Source organism: Carassius auratus, linkage group LG28B (assembly GCF_003368295.1).
Source record: "Carassius auratus strain Wakin linkage group LG28B, ASM336829v1, whole genome shotgun sequence".
NCBI classification, from domain to species: domain Eukaryota; kingdom Metazoa; phylum Chordata; class Actinopteri; order Cypriniformes; family Cyprinidae; genus Carassius; species Carassius auratus.
In genome coordinates this window covers 6,719,928-6,737,953 of record NC_039293.1, presented here as the reverse complement: position 1 = coordinate 6,737,953, position 18,026 = coordinate 6,719,928, and the positions used below count along the sequence as shown (strand labels likewise).

Sequence of the window (18,026 nt, the reverse complement as noted above, 5' to 3'; positions counted from 1 at the left end):
GTTTAAAATTGTTTAATTTGTACTGTATGTTCATTCTATTTATTTATTTGTGCTATTTACATAATGTTTACATTTTTTAAGTTTTTTTTTTTTTTGTTAATTTAAAATAGCACTGCATAGTCTTCACTGTAAAATAAAATACACAATCAAACCAAAATGTATTCAGACACCTTCAACATTTCTCACATTATCACAGTTTATTTGCTGTAGTTTAGAAATTGGTAATAAAATATGACAAGAACTCAGAACAAATTCATCTTGATAATGTCGGATAACTTTGATAAAAAGATATGTAATGGAATCAACCAAAACGTCAGACAACTGTCAGTGTGACAATATTTACACCAATATAAAAACTTTGTTGAACAGTTACCAAGCAAGCAATGGTTAATTTGGTTCAGTCTGTGGTGTGAAAAGGTTGCATTAGCAATTAAAGAAAGAAACACTTAAACAACCGAAAAGAAGTAATGGATCTAATATCTACAGGCAAATTATTCCAGTCTAGTACAGATTTAAACATAAATGCTCTCTTACCCATTGTTTTTTTAACACGAGGAACGAGAAAGTAAGTCTGGACAGAGTGCCTAACTTGCTGATTTGAAGAAAAGAGTACAAATTATTGTTGTAGATAACTAGGATAATCAAAGTAAATACATTTAAATATAAATTGGAGCCAGTGAGTCTGCCTTCTCACATTCAAAGATGGGCACAGAAGTGCATCATACATTGTACAATGGTGAGTGGAAAAAGAACATCCTAAAACGAATCTACAAATTCTATTACATGCCGAATTAAGTGAGACAAGATCAGATTTTAATGCCGTCTAATAAACCACATCACAGTAATCAAAAAACGGAAATATTAAATGAACAACTAGTTTCTTACGAACACTATAAGAGAAGCAATTTCGAGATCGATGAAAAATACTCATTCCAACATTGACTTTTTGTAAAATATGATTAATGTGTGGTTTAAAGGAGAGTCTAGAATCAAGCCATACACCAAGATATTTAATAGTGTCAACTCTATGCAGAGGAGTACCGTCTTTACATGAAATAACACAAGAACAGGTTTTTGAATTAAGTTTATATCTAGAACCAAAAATCTTAGTATATGACTTGGTTTTATTAAGAACTAATTTATTAGCCATTTGTAAAGGATCAGAATTACATGTATATATGACAGTATCATCTGCATAAAGTTGAACCTGACAGTTCTTAAGAAGTAATGGTAGATTATTTAAATGAATAGAAAAAAGAAGTGGTCCCAGAAATGAACCTTGAGGCACACTTCTTTGCTGAATCAGGAAATCAGATTTATTCCCATGTAGGACAACGCATTGTTTCCTGTTATAAAGATATGAATTAAACCACAAAATTTTATTTTTTGAACAACCAATAGCATGAAGTTTATCTAAAAGCAGATAACGATCAATCAATTCAAAAGCTTTAGTCAAATCAAGAAAAATAGCACCTGTAAGCTTACCATTATCTGAGGCTGAAAATACATCATTTGTAAACTTAAGTAATGCAGTAGTTGTGGAATGATTAGACCTAAAACCAGATTGAGATGATGATAGAATATTATTAATAGATAAATAATTTGAAAGTTGTTTATAAATTATTTTTTCAAAAACTTTAGATATAGAACATATAATAGATATTGGTCTATAGTTATTAATATCAAGTACATCACCTCCCTTATAAAGCGGAGTAATGCGTGCACATTTCCAGATCACCGGCAACTCACATGTAGACAAAGAAAGATTTAATAAATCAGCTAGTGGATACATAAGAATATGTGAAGTTAATTTAAGATACCTATTTTCAATTCCATCTAATCCTTCACCACTATTCAATTCAAATTCAATTCAAAAAAGCTTTATTGTCTATCCCCACAGGGGTAGAAAATTGTCTTTAGACAAGAGGCTCAACAACAATATACAACTATCAATACACAGCTAACAACAATACAATACAACAGACAACCACACAATTTAAGATAACCCCCTCCCCTATTTCCTATTTAAAATGTCAACGGCCGTCGGGATAAAAGACTTCTTATATTTGGCCTTTTTCGCCAAAGGTACTTTAAATCGTCTACCAGACGGAAGTAAATCAAATGAGCTGTGCAGAGGATGGGCAGAGTCTGTCACAATAGCAAATGCTTTCCTTTTTACTGCCACAATATAAAGATCAGACAGGGTTACTTGTTTCTCACCAATAATTTTACCAGCTATGCTTATAATCCTTAGAAGTCTATTTTTGCATTTAACAGAAAGAGAGTTATACCAGGATACAATGTTGAAAGTAAGCACAGATTCGATAAGGGATTTATACACCACAATCAGAATATCTTTTTCCACATTAAAGCTCCTCAATTTCCTCAATAAGCCTAGACGTTGATATGCCTTCTTAAAGACACTTTCTGAGTGCTTGTCAAATTTAAACTGGGAGTCAATTTCTGTACCCAGATATTTAAAAGATCCCACCTGCTCAACTTCCTCTCCATTAATTATCAAGGGTTTAAAAATTGTGCGTGCATTAATTACCCCGGAGCACATTTCTTTGGTTTTGTCAATATTAAGCTGGAGAAAACTCTCCTTTGTCCAGGCCATCATAGAGTTGACAAAATCAAAATAAATGTCCAGTGATTGGGTATCTCTCATACATCCCACCAATGCCATATCATCTGCATATTTTATCAGCATCAAATTCTCATTATTACAAGTAATCTCATTTGTATAGATAGAAAAAAGTATCGGGGATAGGACACATCCCTGTGGAAGACCAGATTTTAAAACTACATTCTCTGACTTTTTACCATTATCAAGGGTAGTCACTAGTCACTTTTAATTCATCAATGGCACTCTGAAAATCAATTGGCGCATTCTTCCCAAATGAAAAAGAACTATTACATGATGTAGTCTCATTACAAATATCAGTATTCAAGTAAGAGGCAGAAAATAAGGTAGACCAAACTGAAAAAAAATGCTGATTAAATTCTTGCGCAATAGCTAAGGAGTCATGAATTATTATTATCTTTAATTTGATTAACTGAATGTTTATTTGATATTTTAATAATGTTTTTAATTTTATTCAGAAATTATTCGGAATCGGTTGTGTTCATTGTCGTTAATGACTCATCCGAATTGAATTGGCTCTTCAGCCTATACCCACCGGGTGTGCTATATCTTTTCTAACTGATTGGACTTATGATTTTCATAAAAAAGAAGATTATAAATCATAAAAATCCCATAGACTTTCATTGACAGGATGTTCAGATGACCCAAGCTCCAAATCCCATTAGACTCAATCAAGCTTTGATGCTTATCAATTTAAACTCATTCAAACTCATCTAATCTATCTATCTATCTATCTATGACTCTATATATCTATCTAATACTTCTAATCTATATATCTCTATTTATCTATCTATCCTAACAAAATGCTAAAATCATGCTAGTCGCATGCTAGCAAAATGCTAATCATACTAAAATCATGGTAGCAACATGCTAGTCGCATGTTATTTGTGCTAGAAACATGCTAACAACATGCTAATCATGTTAAAATCATGCTAGCAACATGGTAATCATGTTAACAACTTGCTAGTCATGCTAGAAACAAGCTAGCAACATGCTAGCTAATAATGCTAAAATCATGCTAGCAACATGCTAGTCGAATGCTAATCATGCAAGAAACATGTTAGCGACATGCTTATCATGCTAGCAACATGTTAGTTGCATGCTAATCATGCTAGAAACATGCTAGAGATATGTTAGTAACTTGCTAATCATGCTAGCAACATGGCTAGTCACTTGTTAATTATGCTAGCGACATGCTAGATACCTTGTTAATCATGCTAGTCACTTGCTAATCATGGAAACAACTTTGCTAATCATGCTAATGACATGGTAGTCACTTTTTTGTAATGCTAGCAATGTGTTAATCACTGTATTTTTTTAACTAATTAAACTTTTATATCTTTTTAAACTTTTCACGTTTTCACTTTTCAAACTTTCTGGTCAGGCTTTCTCAAACCAACTTAAAGTTTGTCTTGACAAACTTTTTTATCTAGTTTAATTTGAAAGAAATAAACAGTACAGTAATACAGTAACACAATGAATCACCAGTGATATACATGATATACTGATCTTCACCTGTAAAGAAGGTACAGTGACACCAGAGACAATTTGAAGTTGAAAAAAAGCATTTTACACAATGTCTGCTGTAAGGTATCAAACCACATGTTGTCAATCATTGCACACTTGAGTTCTCCTGTAACTGAAGAAAGCTCTGTTTATTTAATCTAATTTCGATCGGAGCACCCCTAATTTCATCAGTCACTGGAGCGGTGTCTTTCAGAGACTGTGTTCATCAGTGGTTTGTGCTCTGTGTGTGATTCAACAGATTCATGACACACAACTCTGGCTTAAACTCAGTTTATTTGATGAAGAAGCACGGGCAAGATACACACAAACAAACAAACACACACTCTCTGTCTCAAACACACATACACACAGTCTATCGGGTGTCTTCAGGTCTCCCAGCCTTTGCCGCCCGGTTGTGTCGGGAGCCGGAGCCCCACGAGTCCCGCCACCTGCTCGAGTGCGCGGTCACCGCCGTGCGCGTGGTAGCGCTCGTGCAGGCGCAGGTGCAGGCGCGTGGACGTCAGCAGACAGAGATACGTGCGCGCCGCGTGAAGAGCGTCCATCCGCGCCCGGCAGAACTGAGCGCCGGTCACCTGAAACACACACACACACACACACACACACACAGATCAGTCAGGTGACTGTTCTTATGAGGAAGACCGAGCTCCAGTAAATCGAGCTTAACTTCTGCACCGAAACACGGAGAATAAACAGTATTCTCTTACGATCAAGCCACGAGGAACGTTACAGATAAACTACACGTTAAACATGAGTCCGCTACACGTATTAGTAAACACGGGCAGAGCGGTGCCTGATGGGATCGCGCTCGTGAGGTGTAACCTTCACATTACCTGGTTCCTCCTGAACTGCTCCAGCACATGTTTATAAACCAGAGTGTTTCTGTAACCGGAGCCTTTAGCGATCCGGATCTCCTTCAGGATCCCGCGACACGCGCGCAGAGGAGAGGTCACGGCCGCCATCACGACAGACAGCACGAGTCGAGCACAGAGACCGAAGCAGTCACACACAGATCGAGTCGAGCACGGAGACCGAAGCAGTCACACACAGATCGAGTCGAGCACGGAGACCGAAGCAGTCACACACAGATCGAGTCGAGGACAGAGACCGAAGCAGTCACACACAGATCGAGTCGAGCACATCTATGACTAATATCAAACTAATATCAAAAGAGTCCGCCCTTTACCGAAACTTGTTCTAGGCTACTCCTCTTCCCATCACATATCAGACATTTGTTTCTATCATGATCTATGCAAAAGTTATTCAATTCCAGCTGAAGGGAGGAATAAGAGCTGTCTGTATACAGTTTCCACCTAACCAAATTTTTAATTTCCCATAACCACATACAGTGGAATAAATACAATATCTTTATCTCATTTCACGGAAAACAATCTGACGTTACATAAAAAGCTGCTGTTTGTGACACATATTATTATTATTATTTATGTTGTTTTTCATGTGATTAACCACCTCAATACAAGGCTCTTTTTGTGTCTCTGAATAAAGAGATCCATCAGTATCCATCAAATCTTCCTCTTTCAAACCATTCCTATCAGTCTTTTCCTCTGTGCTATGAGCATTAAAGTCATCACACCAAATAATCCTTCTATATAACCCCTTTAATGCCTCCAGTTTTATCTCTGACATGGATTATAAACATTCACAATGACTATCCCACCATCCCCTAACCAAACTACATACTTCAGGTCTTTCTCTTTTCTATTTCTCTATATGAAATACCTAACAACAGTCGCACACCCTCCCCATTACCCCTTTCTCTGGCCCTTCTTATACACACATATCCTAAGAAATCCTTTAAACTCTTGGCCAGTCGACAATAAACCCCTCAGTGATCAGATCAAAGAGAATTATTGTAATTACACTCCTAAATGATGAGATCTTAAAAAAAAAAAAAAAAAAAACATTTAAAAGATTTGCTCAAGTTTTAGAGGAAGCATAAATACAACCCAACTGGCACAGACTATAGGCCTACATTTAAAAACAACACAACACAAAACAAAACAACAAAAATGGTCTTTCCTTAATGAATGTTTATGAAAGACTTCTGAAACGTTAAGTGCAGGAGATTAAACTACACGTTGTCATTTGTGTGAGTTTGGTTCAAATAGAACCGGTTCATTTGAGTCGTTCGTTCTGTAATCCACTCTTATTTAGTCACATAATCTATTAAATCATGCATGTTTTCAGTAGTAAATGCGTTTAATTAAGTATCTTGTAGTTCAGTTCTTTGTATTGTCAACAACATGTTTCAGTTTTGCTGACAAATAATTTAAAATGAGAGCAAGCGCTGTAGGATTCAGAAGTAAATGTCTGTTTGGAGTCGGTTCTCTTCAATGTTTCGGTCGGGGTTCATCTAAACACTGAACTGAATGGTTTGGTCGTGAGCTCAAGCGTGTCCTCCGCTCTGTAGAACTAACCCTAGCTCATCATTTCATCGTCTAATACACAGAAACAGAAATCTCTCCAGTCGCAGGATGTTTTCTGGAGAGTAGTTGATAAATGATTCAGAGAGTGAACGAACACATGGACAAACATCGAACAATTTTAAATATAGAAAAGTACCTCAACCTGATATCAGATCACACTCTCTACTGTTTCATCTTGGCATTTAATTTAATAAAATATGGTGAATATTAGTGTGCTCACTGGATGTTTAAGAAGTCAGAGAGATATAATTGAGATGAGCACCAGTTAATCTTCTGTTTCATGGTTTGAAGTTCTGCTCTGCTCAAGTCATACCAGTAAAGCTTGTGTTATTCAGACCATCGTTTTTTGTAACTGTGACATCTCAGGAAGTAAACTGTACGGTTGAAATAACAGTTTTAGGTTTGTATGGGACCAGACTAAGCAGCAGATTTCACCCAGTGTTTCTGAAGTGTTCTGTGTTTATTATAACCTGAGGTATTTCTCAGGATATATCTGCTTGAGATGACTCCAGCTGTCTCCAGATGTGTGAGGTGTAAGTGATCATGAACGGTGCTTTCACTCCGAACCAGAAACGATTGATTCACTCCTGCACGCTAACTGTGTTTTTAACGCAGACATGTGTCTGTTTCACACAGATTAAATCCTCTGAGAATTTCACTCTCTATAGATATGTGTTAATGTCTAAAAGATATACAGGTGCTGGTCATATAATTAGAAAATCATCAAAAAGTTGATTTATTTCGCTAATTGTCTGAATGAGGATCTGTGCACCACAAACTATTTTCATGTCAGGGTTCATTAGAGTAAGTGATATCTTTATATAATATAAATATCTTTAATAATAATGATGATTCTTACCATAGAGAGCCCGGGCATGTTATTATGGAGGTAAATCAGTTGCAAAACTCGAGAGGTTGTAAGTTGGAATTTGAGAACTTGTCATATTAATATATGTATTTGTAAATTGAAATTTACACTCACGACCCTGACGTGAAAAGCTGAATCTTTCGATTTGCACACACAGACAATGATCAAAACACCCCTGTTTTAAAGCTGAACTTGCAGATTAAAAGTTACAAATGTGTAAAATGTCATTCACATGTACAAAATGACAGACACACATGTGTGTCTTTTGCACTTTACTTCAGTTTCGCTGTACAACCTCAAGTCGGCGCTTACAACCTCTCAGATCTGGCAGTACAAGTTCAATTCCTGGCGCTTTGACTTTTGCTACTCTTTTTGCGATACTCCTGTTGCAAAACTGACTTGTGCACTTGTAAACGCAGACGCGAGAGAACACGGGTAGGGGAGGGGGGTTGGGGGGTGATTGAATACGTTTTATTGGTTGATGCCTGACCAATGAACAACGCCAGCCAGTGCGACTTGTCATGCTGAAAAAAAAAAACATTTTTATGCATATGTATGCTTCATTTTTAAAACACTTGGACAATATTTTCATTAAATATCCTGACGGGATTTTATATTGCACTAAAAAAAAAAAAAAATTCGTTTATTGGTTGGAGCCAATGAAATGGGACGTTTTTATGTATGCGATGACGTCACCTCATAGAGCAGATCGCGCCGTTTGGCGGTCAATGTAGCAGTTGTCTATACCAGGAGTAGGCAACGTCGGCCCTAGAGTTTAGCTCCAACCCTGGAGAAAAAAAAATCACCTGCCTGTAATCTTAGTAATCCTGAAGACCTTGATTAGCTTGTTCAGGTGTGTTTGATTAGGGTTAGAGCTAAACTCTGCAGGACAGCAGCACTCCAAGACCTGGATTGCTGGTTGCCTATACCTCGGGCCCGTTTTACAAAGGAGGTTAAGTGAAAATTAAACCAACTCATTTCAGCTGTTCTGTAACCGCTGCTGTTCTGAATTTCCCATCTCAGCGTAAGTCAACTCAGAGATCAAGTTAAACTCAGAGTTGGTTGAACCTCCTTAGTGAAACAGGTCCCTGATCTCAACGTTTACTGCTGTTAGCAAAGGACTGTGTTAGGTGGTTCTGTAACTCTTAGAAGTATTTTTTTCATATATTAATTATGAATTTCAAATTTCTTAATATATATATATATATATATATATATCAGTGTTTTTAAACATCGTGAGTATTGATAAAAAAAAAAAGACAAGATACTCCATGACCCATGTAGAATTTTCTTTGTTATAGAATAAATACACTGTACCATGCATGTGGGGGTGGGTTATTACTTGATAACAATAATAATAATAATAATTATTATTCTTGTTGTTATTGTTGCATTTTATGTGAATGCAACTTATATTGTTTTCTTTCTACAGGAGCAAAATTCAGAAATAGAAAGTGCTGTAAGGAATCTGCTTAGCTGCATCCGAAGGCATAGCAGCCCTCAAGCAGATGGAAATCCCAACAGTTCTCCCACCGTGGCACCTCAGCCTGGTACTAGTGCTTCCTTTGGGGTTGGCCAGGCTGTTAGTAGGCCAAACACAGTTCAGCAAGAAATGCAAAGGTAAGGAATCGTGTACTCCGAGCTCTCAGGTGTCAATATTTATATAGTTAAAAATGTTATTATGGTGGGGGTGGGGGTGGGGGGGGGTTATATTTATTCTTTATTTGTATATAGCAATTTGTTGTGTGATGTGGTAAAGATGTGGGCTAGTAATTAATTGATTAAATGAACCCCACAAAGACCCATATGTGATTTGTCATCAATACAGCCCTGAGCATGGCTCTTAATCCAGGTTGTTAAAGGGGAATTCTACCACTAATTAGTACACTGGGAGTTGTTTTGGTTGAAGATGTCCATTAAATGTTGCCAATGAAAACCACATTTGTACAATGTATCTATATAATATTGTATTTAATAACGGTTTACATCATGGGCCCTATTTTAACGATCTGAAACGCAAGTGTCAAAGCGCGAAACGCAAGTAACTTTGTGGGCGGGTCTCGGCGCTGTTGCTATTTTCCCGGCGGGATAAATGGCTCTTGCGCCCGGCGCAAATCTAAAATGGGTTGGTCTGAAGTAGCTTCATTATTCATAGGTGTGGTTTGGGCGTAACGTGAAATAAACCAATCAGAGCGTCATCCAACATTCCCTTTAAAAGCAGGTGCGCAAGTTCCATTATGGATTGCTATTATTATGGCGTATTTACCAGGCGCACGCCAGGAGCGGTTCACAGCCGAGGAGACTGATGTTCTTGTAAGAGCAGTGAAAGACAGAGAAGTTGTGTTGTATGGGGATGGGAGAATAATTAGCCTGAATAATTTGTAAGCTAGATTTATGCCTATTTTTTCACATCTTCGTGTCACACCACAATGATTTCCGTCACCTCATGTGTTAATATTTTTTTAGTGTAACAATTTATGATTTGCAAAAATAACTGTTGCATCTGTGTAGATTACATGAGCAAAGTGTATGCGCGTTGTGCACGCTATACATTATGGTCAAGCATGCGCCCTTAAAATAGCATAATGAACAATGCGCAACGCGCCACTGACTTTAGACTAGGTTTTTTCTGGTCAGTGGCGCAATTGTTTAATGGAACAGTAAAATAGCACCAGGGATTGTTTGCGCCGGAACACGCCTCCTTTTTTGCGCTGAACCGCCCAGGGAGCGCAAGTTCATTCACTAGTTTAGCGACGTGCTTCTGTGGAGGGAAAAGCGCGCTTTGCGCAGGTGCAAAATAGGAATGACACATGCGTCGGTGTACAAAGTCAATTGCGCTGGGTGCAAGATAGGGCCCATATGTTAGGTTTTCTTCTATTTTAGCCTACACTGCAAATGGTCTGTTCCTGCAAGAGTTAATTTTATAACAATAACTTTGCTAATTTGCACATATATTTTGTTATTTTATTAAAGAGCTTTTCCAGCACTTTACCATGGAAGCCGTAAACGAATGAAAAAAAATGGCACCTGAACCTGCAAAAGTTACGTCTGTAAAGTTCTTAGAATTCCAGTTCTGCTTGCTTTCAAAAAACTCCCAAAAGACTCCCAAAGATGAAACGGTTCTCTTACAAGCAGGGCTAGGCAGAAGAACTGTAAATATTCCAGACAATGCTGATCATACTGAGGTGAGCCATGGTGTAAAACTTGATGTTTAAATATGTTATGGACAAAAGATATTACAAGTTTTTGTTCCTGTTTTCTTTACATTGTTTTATTATGTATTTATTTATTATTATTGTTGTTGTTAGTATTATTAAATCTTTAAAAAGCAGGAACAATCTTTCCCATTTGTGTTTTCATAAAGTATTTTACTTGTATATCTGCCTTCTAATATCCAGATAACCAAAGTACTTCTTCAGGAGTACCCAAAGTTGCAAAACTTAAGAGGTGGTTGGCTGCTCCAAAAAGCCTCAGGTAAGTTTATGATACCAAATGCATTTACATATTTTTTATCTTTTTACCAACATTGTTATTTTTTTTCACACGTCTATTTAAAAGGGGGCAGTGGACAAAGGAAAACAACATCTCTGGCCCAGGATTCCCAGGGCTACACAGCAAAAATATTGAAGACGTCCTCTAACAATGGGAAGAATGGCATCTACATCATCCCCCTCCAAGAAGAAATCGATATAACCCAGTTGCCATATAATGCACCTGAATTTCATAACATGCCCAAAAACATCTGCATGACCTGTGGTATATCAGTCCCATTACAGTTGCTGCCATGTCACCTTGAGGATTGTCAAAGTAATAATGCGGTAAGTGATATTTCAGTGTCATTCACAAAAAAAGAAAAAGTATATTCTTTAAGTCCCAGGTCAGGTGTGCTGTTACACGGTTACCTTTTTTTTTTTTTTTTTTTTTTTTTTAGCAAACAGCTGTTTTTTTTTTTTCTTGACCTATTTTTGTGAATTTTTGAGTTTACTCCACTTTTGTTTGTATAAAACTGAAAACAAGTTGAGCTGAAGCTGGCATTGAACTTTTTAAGTCTTCTCAACTATTTTTTACAGTGCTGTAAAAATAAAAAAAAATAAAAAGTTGAGAAAACTCAAAAAATCTGCAGAAGCTGGTTGCCTTAAACATTTAAGTTTTTGTTTTTACAGTGTAGGTTTCTTCAGCTATCACACATTTATGCACTTACTGTATATATGGTGGGCTCAGCTGCTACCCTCAGTCACACTTCTTGAATATGAAAATCTTCTTAAATATAGCCATCTATTATTCTTGAAGTATTTCTGTTATGCTCTTTTACAATAAAGAAACTTCATGGCATAGTTATAATGAGACTCTTTTTCAGATAGAATAAAAATATAATCTGAATTATTATTATTTTTTTCAGATAGAATCTGAATCTGACAAGGAAAAAGAAACTGAAGAGGCCCATGGACTGAGCCATGAGTCAGATGTAATTTGTCTGGTAAGAGACTGTCTTGGTTAAAAAGTGATGACAAAACTTAAGCTAAAGCAGTCACTGGTAAATTGAGGATGTATCCTGAGAAAATATTTAACTCTGGTTATAAATATATTAAAGGACCTTTTGTACAATATTTAATGATTGACCACCGGTCATTTTTATGACTTTAAACATTTTATTTTTTAAACTGTCTTTAACTGTTACTGCTAGTCTGTGTTTGTTTCTGGTTCTCTTGTAAAGTCAGCATATACTGTTTTTAGACAATAAACTTGATTGTGCCTAGTCATAAGTTCATAAGCAATGTGCTTATGGTTTGCTTGTAGACCTGTTTGATGTCATATTGAGTCTGTCTCATTCTTCAGGATGCCTGTCCGATATGTGGAGAAGAATTTTCTGCAGAAGTGATGCCTTACCATGCCAGTACATGTGGAGAAAGGTACTGTAGAAATGTTAGAGTTGTGAACAGTAGGGAGAGATTTTTTTTTTTTTTTTTTGTCCACAACAAATACAGTCACTGTTTTACCAAAAAAAAAAAAAAAGAGAGAGAGAGAGAGAGAGAGAGACAGAGAAGAATTATGGCATTTCTGGTTCAATTGTGTTGAAACAAATGAGCAATTTAGAAAATCTCAAATTTGGGATATCATACTGCAAACAATTCTCATTAGGCTTATGTTACATCTTTTAGATGTTTTCAAATGTTCCTTAAAGCCTAAATGGGCAATGGATGTTTATGTATTTTACTGTAGTTTCCCTGAGACTTTCCCCTCGATTATGGATGGAAACTCTGTTGATGAAACTGCCTCATTACCATCCCAAAGCACTGCTTTCCAACTTGATCCTGATCATTTAACACCTGGGCCATCAGTTTCAGCTGAAAGTGCACCTTCAATGTGTGATGGTACTGATTTTGTGCGTTTTATTCTCTCAGAATGAAAAAGTTTATGTAAAAATGATTTCCATGATACCATACCATGAGTTTTTTTGGCCTCAGATTGGAAGAGGATTGAGCTTCCAGAAAGGGCAGCTATACAGTACAGGCGGTGTGCACTTCGACAAAAAGAAGATGAGCCCCCACTGAAAGTACGAATTGATATTAGAGAAGACATGGAGGACCAGGAGGGGAGAATAATACATTTTTACAAAGTCCCCAAAATTGATTGGACAAGACCTCTTCAATGCCGATTGGAAGGTACTATAACAATATTAAACTTAATAATGTAACTAATAATGAAATCTTGTCATTACTAGAAACCAAACATCCTGTCCCATTGGATTTTGTCATACACTATATTCCTTTAATTATTTACACTTTTTAATGATACAACTTACATGTTCTTATTAACACATTTTAAAGCAGTTTACAAAATTTTTACATATTTTTTTTTTAGGGGATGTTGCCACTGGGGATGGTGTTCAGCGCCATTTTTTCAGCATGGTGATGCACAAGCTGCAGAATGGATTCCTCTTTAATGTCGGTTAGTTCTTTCATGGAATATCATCAAGGAGGTTATTTTAACAACATTAAAAAGAAAGTTTCAATATTTTACTTACCCTCCTGTTTAAAACCCATATGGCTGTCTGTCTTGTTTATAGGATAGTTTTGGACAAAAATCTCTTATAATTTTAAAGCCTCAAAATCTTTCTGGAACCATTGTATGGAAAACAGCTCATACTATTCTGGCAAATAGCTTTTTTTGCGATCTGTAGCAGAAACACAGCCATACATGTTTAGAATAAAATAAAATAATTGATGTCTATAAAAAGATGTCAGTTACCATTTTGTATCACTGTGTGATCAGTGTACTGACAAACATTGTCACCTTAACTAAAAATGCTTTGGGTTTCCTGCTTAACAAACAGGAAATGGAAACGGAACTGCATTATTTGAAGGGCAAGCTGACCACCTTATCCCATCTACTTCCCAAGTCCTTTTGCAGAGTGACTTGTTTGTGATGGCAGGCAGGATTATTGGTCATTCTTTCCTCCATGGTGGGCCTTCATTAGCAGGTGTGAGCCCAGCAATTGTACATGTATTATTAGGTGGCTCCCCACAAACAGCAACCATCACAATTGAAGATGTGGCCGACATCGACATTAGGGAGACAATACAGATGGTAGGTTGGTATGTGCCATATTGGTAGAGGTAAATGTGTTTGTATATTTAATTGTATTCTTTCACTATTCATACAGCTTGCTGTAGGTGATTCAAAGAATGATTTTACTGAGGATCAAAAGGCAGCCATTAACCAACTGGCAATGTCTTGGGACCTTCCAGTGTTGACTACAACCAACCGCACTTGGCTGTTACACAATCTTCTTCAGCATGCAGTAAGTGTTTTTGGTAAGACTATTTTAAGGTGGCCATGTTACAGGTACTTACAGTTATAATAACAATAAATTAACCATAATCCTAACCCTAACCATGTAGTAAGTACACGTAGTTAATTAATATTACTCGGTACTTAAATTTATAATTAAACTGTAACCAGAACACCTTAAAATAAATTGTAAATTGTTTTTTTTTTCTTTTATAAGCAATTGAACTTTATGCAGAAGTTCAGCAGTGGACCATTAAATTAGGCTTATGTGAAAATCAGTCAAATGTGAAAAACTGTTAAATCAGAAAGCAACCCCTATTTCCTAATTACATTAATGATCATTCAAATAGGATTCACTAATTTATTTTATCTGTCATATTCAGGTGCTGACAAGAACCTGGCGACAAGTAAAACAACTCCGACAAGGACTGAAGGAGTCAATGGTATGGCAGTTATTGGAGGCCCGACCTGATGTGGCATCTGTGATATTTCCAAGACAGTCAATGGCTGACTGCAGCACACAGGTGATTTATTCAGTTAAACTACCAACTTTAATTATCATAACATTAATTCCTACTTTGTTTTATACATGTGAAGTATGCCCTTTTTGAATACTAAAATTATAATTAGGTTCTCTTAAACAACATCAACTGGCCCATGGAAGATGAAGACAGGGACAATGAACCCCCATTTACCACCCAGTGCAGAATTTCAGGGTACCTTAGGAAGTTTGTTGAGACTGGTATGTTGTTTTGTACTTTACTAATAGCAAAACTAGCAATTGAGCTGCTTGTTGCTGAAACAAATCCATATACAGACAAATCTTTTCTGTTTGCATCATTGATGAATATTTAAGAGGTCTTTACATTAACTTGCTTATGTATTGTGAAATTTGTGTTTTAATAACGTATGTTCTTCATATATCTGCTCCATTTCAGCTGATCAGTGTAAATTGAAACAGCTTGTCAAATTCTGGGTGGGCTGGGAGCTACCAATGAAGGAAATGCAGGTGAAAGTGGTGCAGGCAGAAAACCCTACATCCTCCACCTGTTTTTGCATTCTTCGTCTACCAGCTCATTACACGACTTATGACCATTTCAAAAAACACCTAGAAAGCTGTATTGCCACTAGTGATGTTGGTTTTGGCCTTGTATAAAATTACATAAACGGCTGCAAATTGAAAATATCAAAGTGAAACGATAATTTCAGACATTAACACATTTTCATGTTTGTTTTACTGTAAATGTCAAAATAGGTAAAAGGAACCGTTTTAGAATGTTTAGCTGTTGCAGTGTTTTACTTATTATGATGCCTTTTGTGTAATTAAATAACCCAGACTGTTTATATTCATGTGTTCAAATAATACTGTTAATTGTTAACTTAACATTTAAACTTTTTTTTGAGACCGCTACAGTTGTAGTAAGACAAAAGTCTGCTTAAAGTAAATACATTTATTTTGTCTTCTACAGTAAAATATCAAAACAGAACTTGTTCTTTGTGGCTTTTTTGGGGGGGAGGGTTATCTCAAAGATATTTCAACTGTCTTACATATAGCCAATACTATGCATGTACTGCAGTGTGGCAATGTAAACATCTGCCCCAAAATTTCCTGATGGTTGCATTGGGTCCACAGCAGCCTTTAGTTCATTAATTTCCTCAGAACTCAGTGGACATTCAATTTCAGGAACCCGAATGCCAGAATTTGTGTCACTGGGGATAAGGCCGCTGCTTTCCCAGTCAATTTGTGGAATCTGTAGATTCTGTAAGAAAAAATAAAATTAGTAAAAAAAAAAGGGAATAAGAATAGATTAAAAAAAGGAAAAAATAAACCATGCCTACCTCATCACACTCTTCTGAATGGTACTGCTGCCCCAGTTGCCACAGCTGATTTGGAGAGAGGTTGCCCTCTGATGAAAGGGGATGGTTGTCCCATCCATCTCTAAATATATTGAGATGGACTTGGAGCCGTGGGATAAAGGCATAGTGACAGCAGAAGATGTGAAGACTGCTGGACAGATCAAGATGCCCATCCTCTTCCAGCTGGTGCAGAACATGGTAGAAGTGGGAGGTAACCGCAGTGAACACATCCCGCCACAATCGCTCAATTCTGTTATAAGCAAAGGAGTGGAAAATATTTTAACATGGTCAGCACTTTAAAAGAAGCCCAAGTAATTTATACAATGATATTTTATTATAAAGGCTGCTACTTACAGGTTTAATTAATACTTTTTTTTTCAAATAATAATTTGATAAAACCTAACCTTTGTGTGCACACAACAATAATATGGCATAATTGCACAATCTTCAGTTTAATTTTTAAAAGGGTTTTTTCTATTGTTATAATGCTGATTTTACAATGTTTAAAATCTATTGCACAACTGAGCTTATATTACAGTTTTAGCTATTAAAATAGTTCAGTGTTGTATGTAATAGCAAAGTGATTATATTTAATTTAATTGTTTTTATTAACTCTTATTAAATTTTATTAAGTTAATTTAGAAAAAGATAATTTTTTTTGTTCGTTACATAGCCCTAGTATTGCCAAAAGCATCGTAACTTAAGCACTTGAAAATCATTGTAGATCTAAGAGTGCTCTGCTGTAATGGTAAAGCCCTAAGTGCATCCTAAGAAGACAGATTTACACGGTCACCTGCAGGACACCGGCAGATTACACCTTTAACTTGATTCAAGTGCAATGTGATTATAATATAAGAATTTGATTGTACTTTATTGTACATTTATTACTTGTTTTTTGTTAATGTTTTTAAAGGAATTTATAAATTAAAAATAAACAAAAAAAGTGTGAAGTATAATATTTTACGTATAATGCAATATAAATGCAATATAAAATAATATTATAAAAATATTATATTTGTCTGGAGTTGTCTGGAATATTTTAATAACCGAGCTACTACAGTACTACATTTACGAGCCATTCTATAAATTGTAATTTCAGCACTTGACAAACAGATCGGCCCTGTTCAGCGGAGCTGACATGAAAATTGGCCCGATGCCTGGCCTGAGGGGCCAGAGCTTAAATACAGGGCTCTATCTTATTAACAGCCCCAATATACATGCTAAATGATCAGTGCACAAGGGTTAAATATCATCTTATATCAAAATTTACCTCTGATTGTGAACACTTTTACCAGCAATGAAGCTACTTCTCCCCGTTCGAATTTTTTTTTTTTTTTTTTTTTTTTTTTTTTTTAGTGCAATATAAAATCCCGTCAGGAAATTTAATGAAAATATTGTCCAAGTGTTTTAAAAATGAAGCATACATATGCATAAAAATGTTTTTTTTTCAGCATGACAAGTCGCACTGGCTGGCGTTGTTCATTGGTCAGGCATCGACCAATAAAACGTATTCAATCACCCCCCAACCCCCCTCCCCTACCCGTTAGAGGTGTGCGATACCGCTAGATTTGGTATCGATCCGATACCAAGTAAATACAGGGCCAGTATCGCCGATACCGATACCAATACCAATACTTTTTAATAATTAAGGTGGAAGCGTCTTCAACCTAAATCTAAATGAATTTTCATGACTTTTAATTTGTTTTTGTGATTTGCATTTTGGGTTATTTATCAGTACTACAAAAGCTTTTGTTCAGAAACAACTTTTGGTTATTTCTGTTTTATTTAAATAAACAAAGTTACAAAATGATTACTTCACAAATATAAAAAATGTAAAACAAATTCTCTTTTCAAGTAGCATGTTAATAAAAAAATGTTTCTCCTCTGTGCACTT

General features: G+C 36.1%; 2 protein-coding genes and 1 long non-coding RNA gene across 3 annotated transcripts; 1 reads left to right on the top strand and 2 right to left on the bottom strand.

Annotated features, from left to right (window-relative positions):
* Window positions 1-4,425: 4,425 nt before the first annotated feature.
* On the bottom strand, window positions 4,426-5,186 carry fmc1 (formation of mitochondrial complex V assembly factor 1 homolog). The gene is made up of 2 exons (XM_026239900.1): window positions 5,002-5,186; window positions 4,426-4,743 (listed from the first exon to the last, which is right to left on the bottom strand). The coding sequence occupies exons 1-2, from the start codon at window positions 5,128-5,130 to the stop codon at window positions 4,537-4,539; spliced, it is 336 nt and encodes a 111-aa protein (XP_026095685.1). The 5' UTR covers window positions 5,131-5,186; the 3' UTR covers window positions 4,426-4,536.
* A 3,684-nt stretch (window positions 5,187-8,870) lies between these two features.
* On the top strand, window positions 8,871-13,256 carry LOC113067575 (uncharacterized). Its single transcript, XM_026239943.1, has 8 exons — window positions 8,871-9,103; window positions 10,882-10,957; window positions 11,043-11,301; window positions 11,883-11,960; window positions 12,320-12,393; window positions 12,704-12,855; window positions 12,949-13,100; window positions 13,206-13,256. The coding sequence occupies exons 1-8, from the start codon at window positions 8,992-8,994 to the stop codon at window positions 13,254-13,256; spliced, it is 954 nt and encodes a 317-aa protein (XP_026095728.1). The 5' UTR covers window positions 8,871-8,991.
* A 2,711-nt stretch (window positions 13,257-15,967) lies between these two features.
* LOC113067496 (uncharacterized) lies at window positions 15,968-17,450 on the bottom strand. Its single transcript, XR_003279373.1, has 3 exons — window positions 17,403-17,450; window positions 16,115-16,382; window positions 15,968-16,035 (listed from the first exon to the last, which is right to left on the bottom strand). It is a non-coding gene; the product is annotated as an uncharacterized LOC113067496 (long non-coding RNA).
* Window positions 17,451-18,026: the final 576 nt, after the last annotated feature.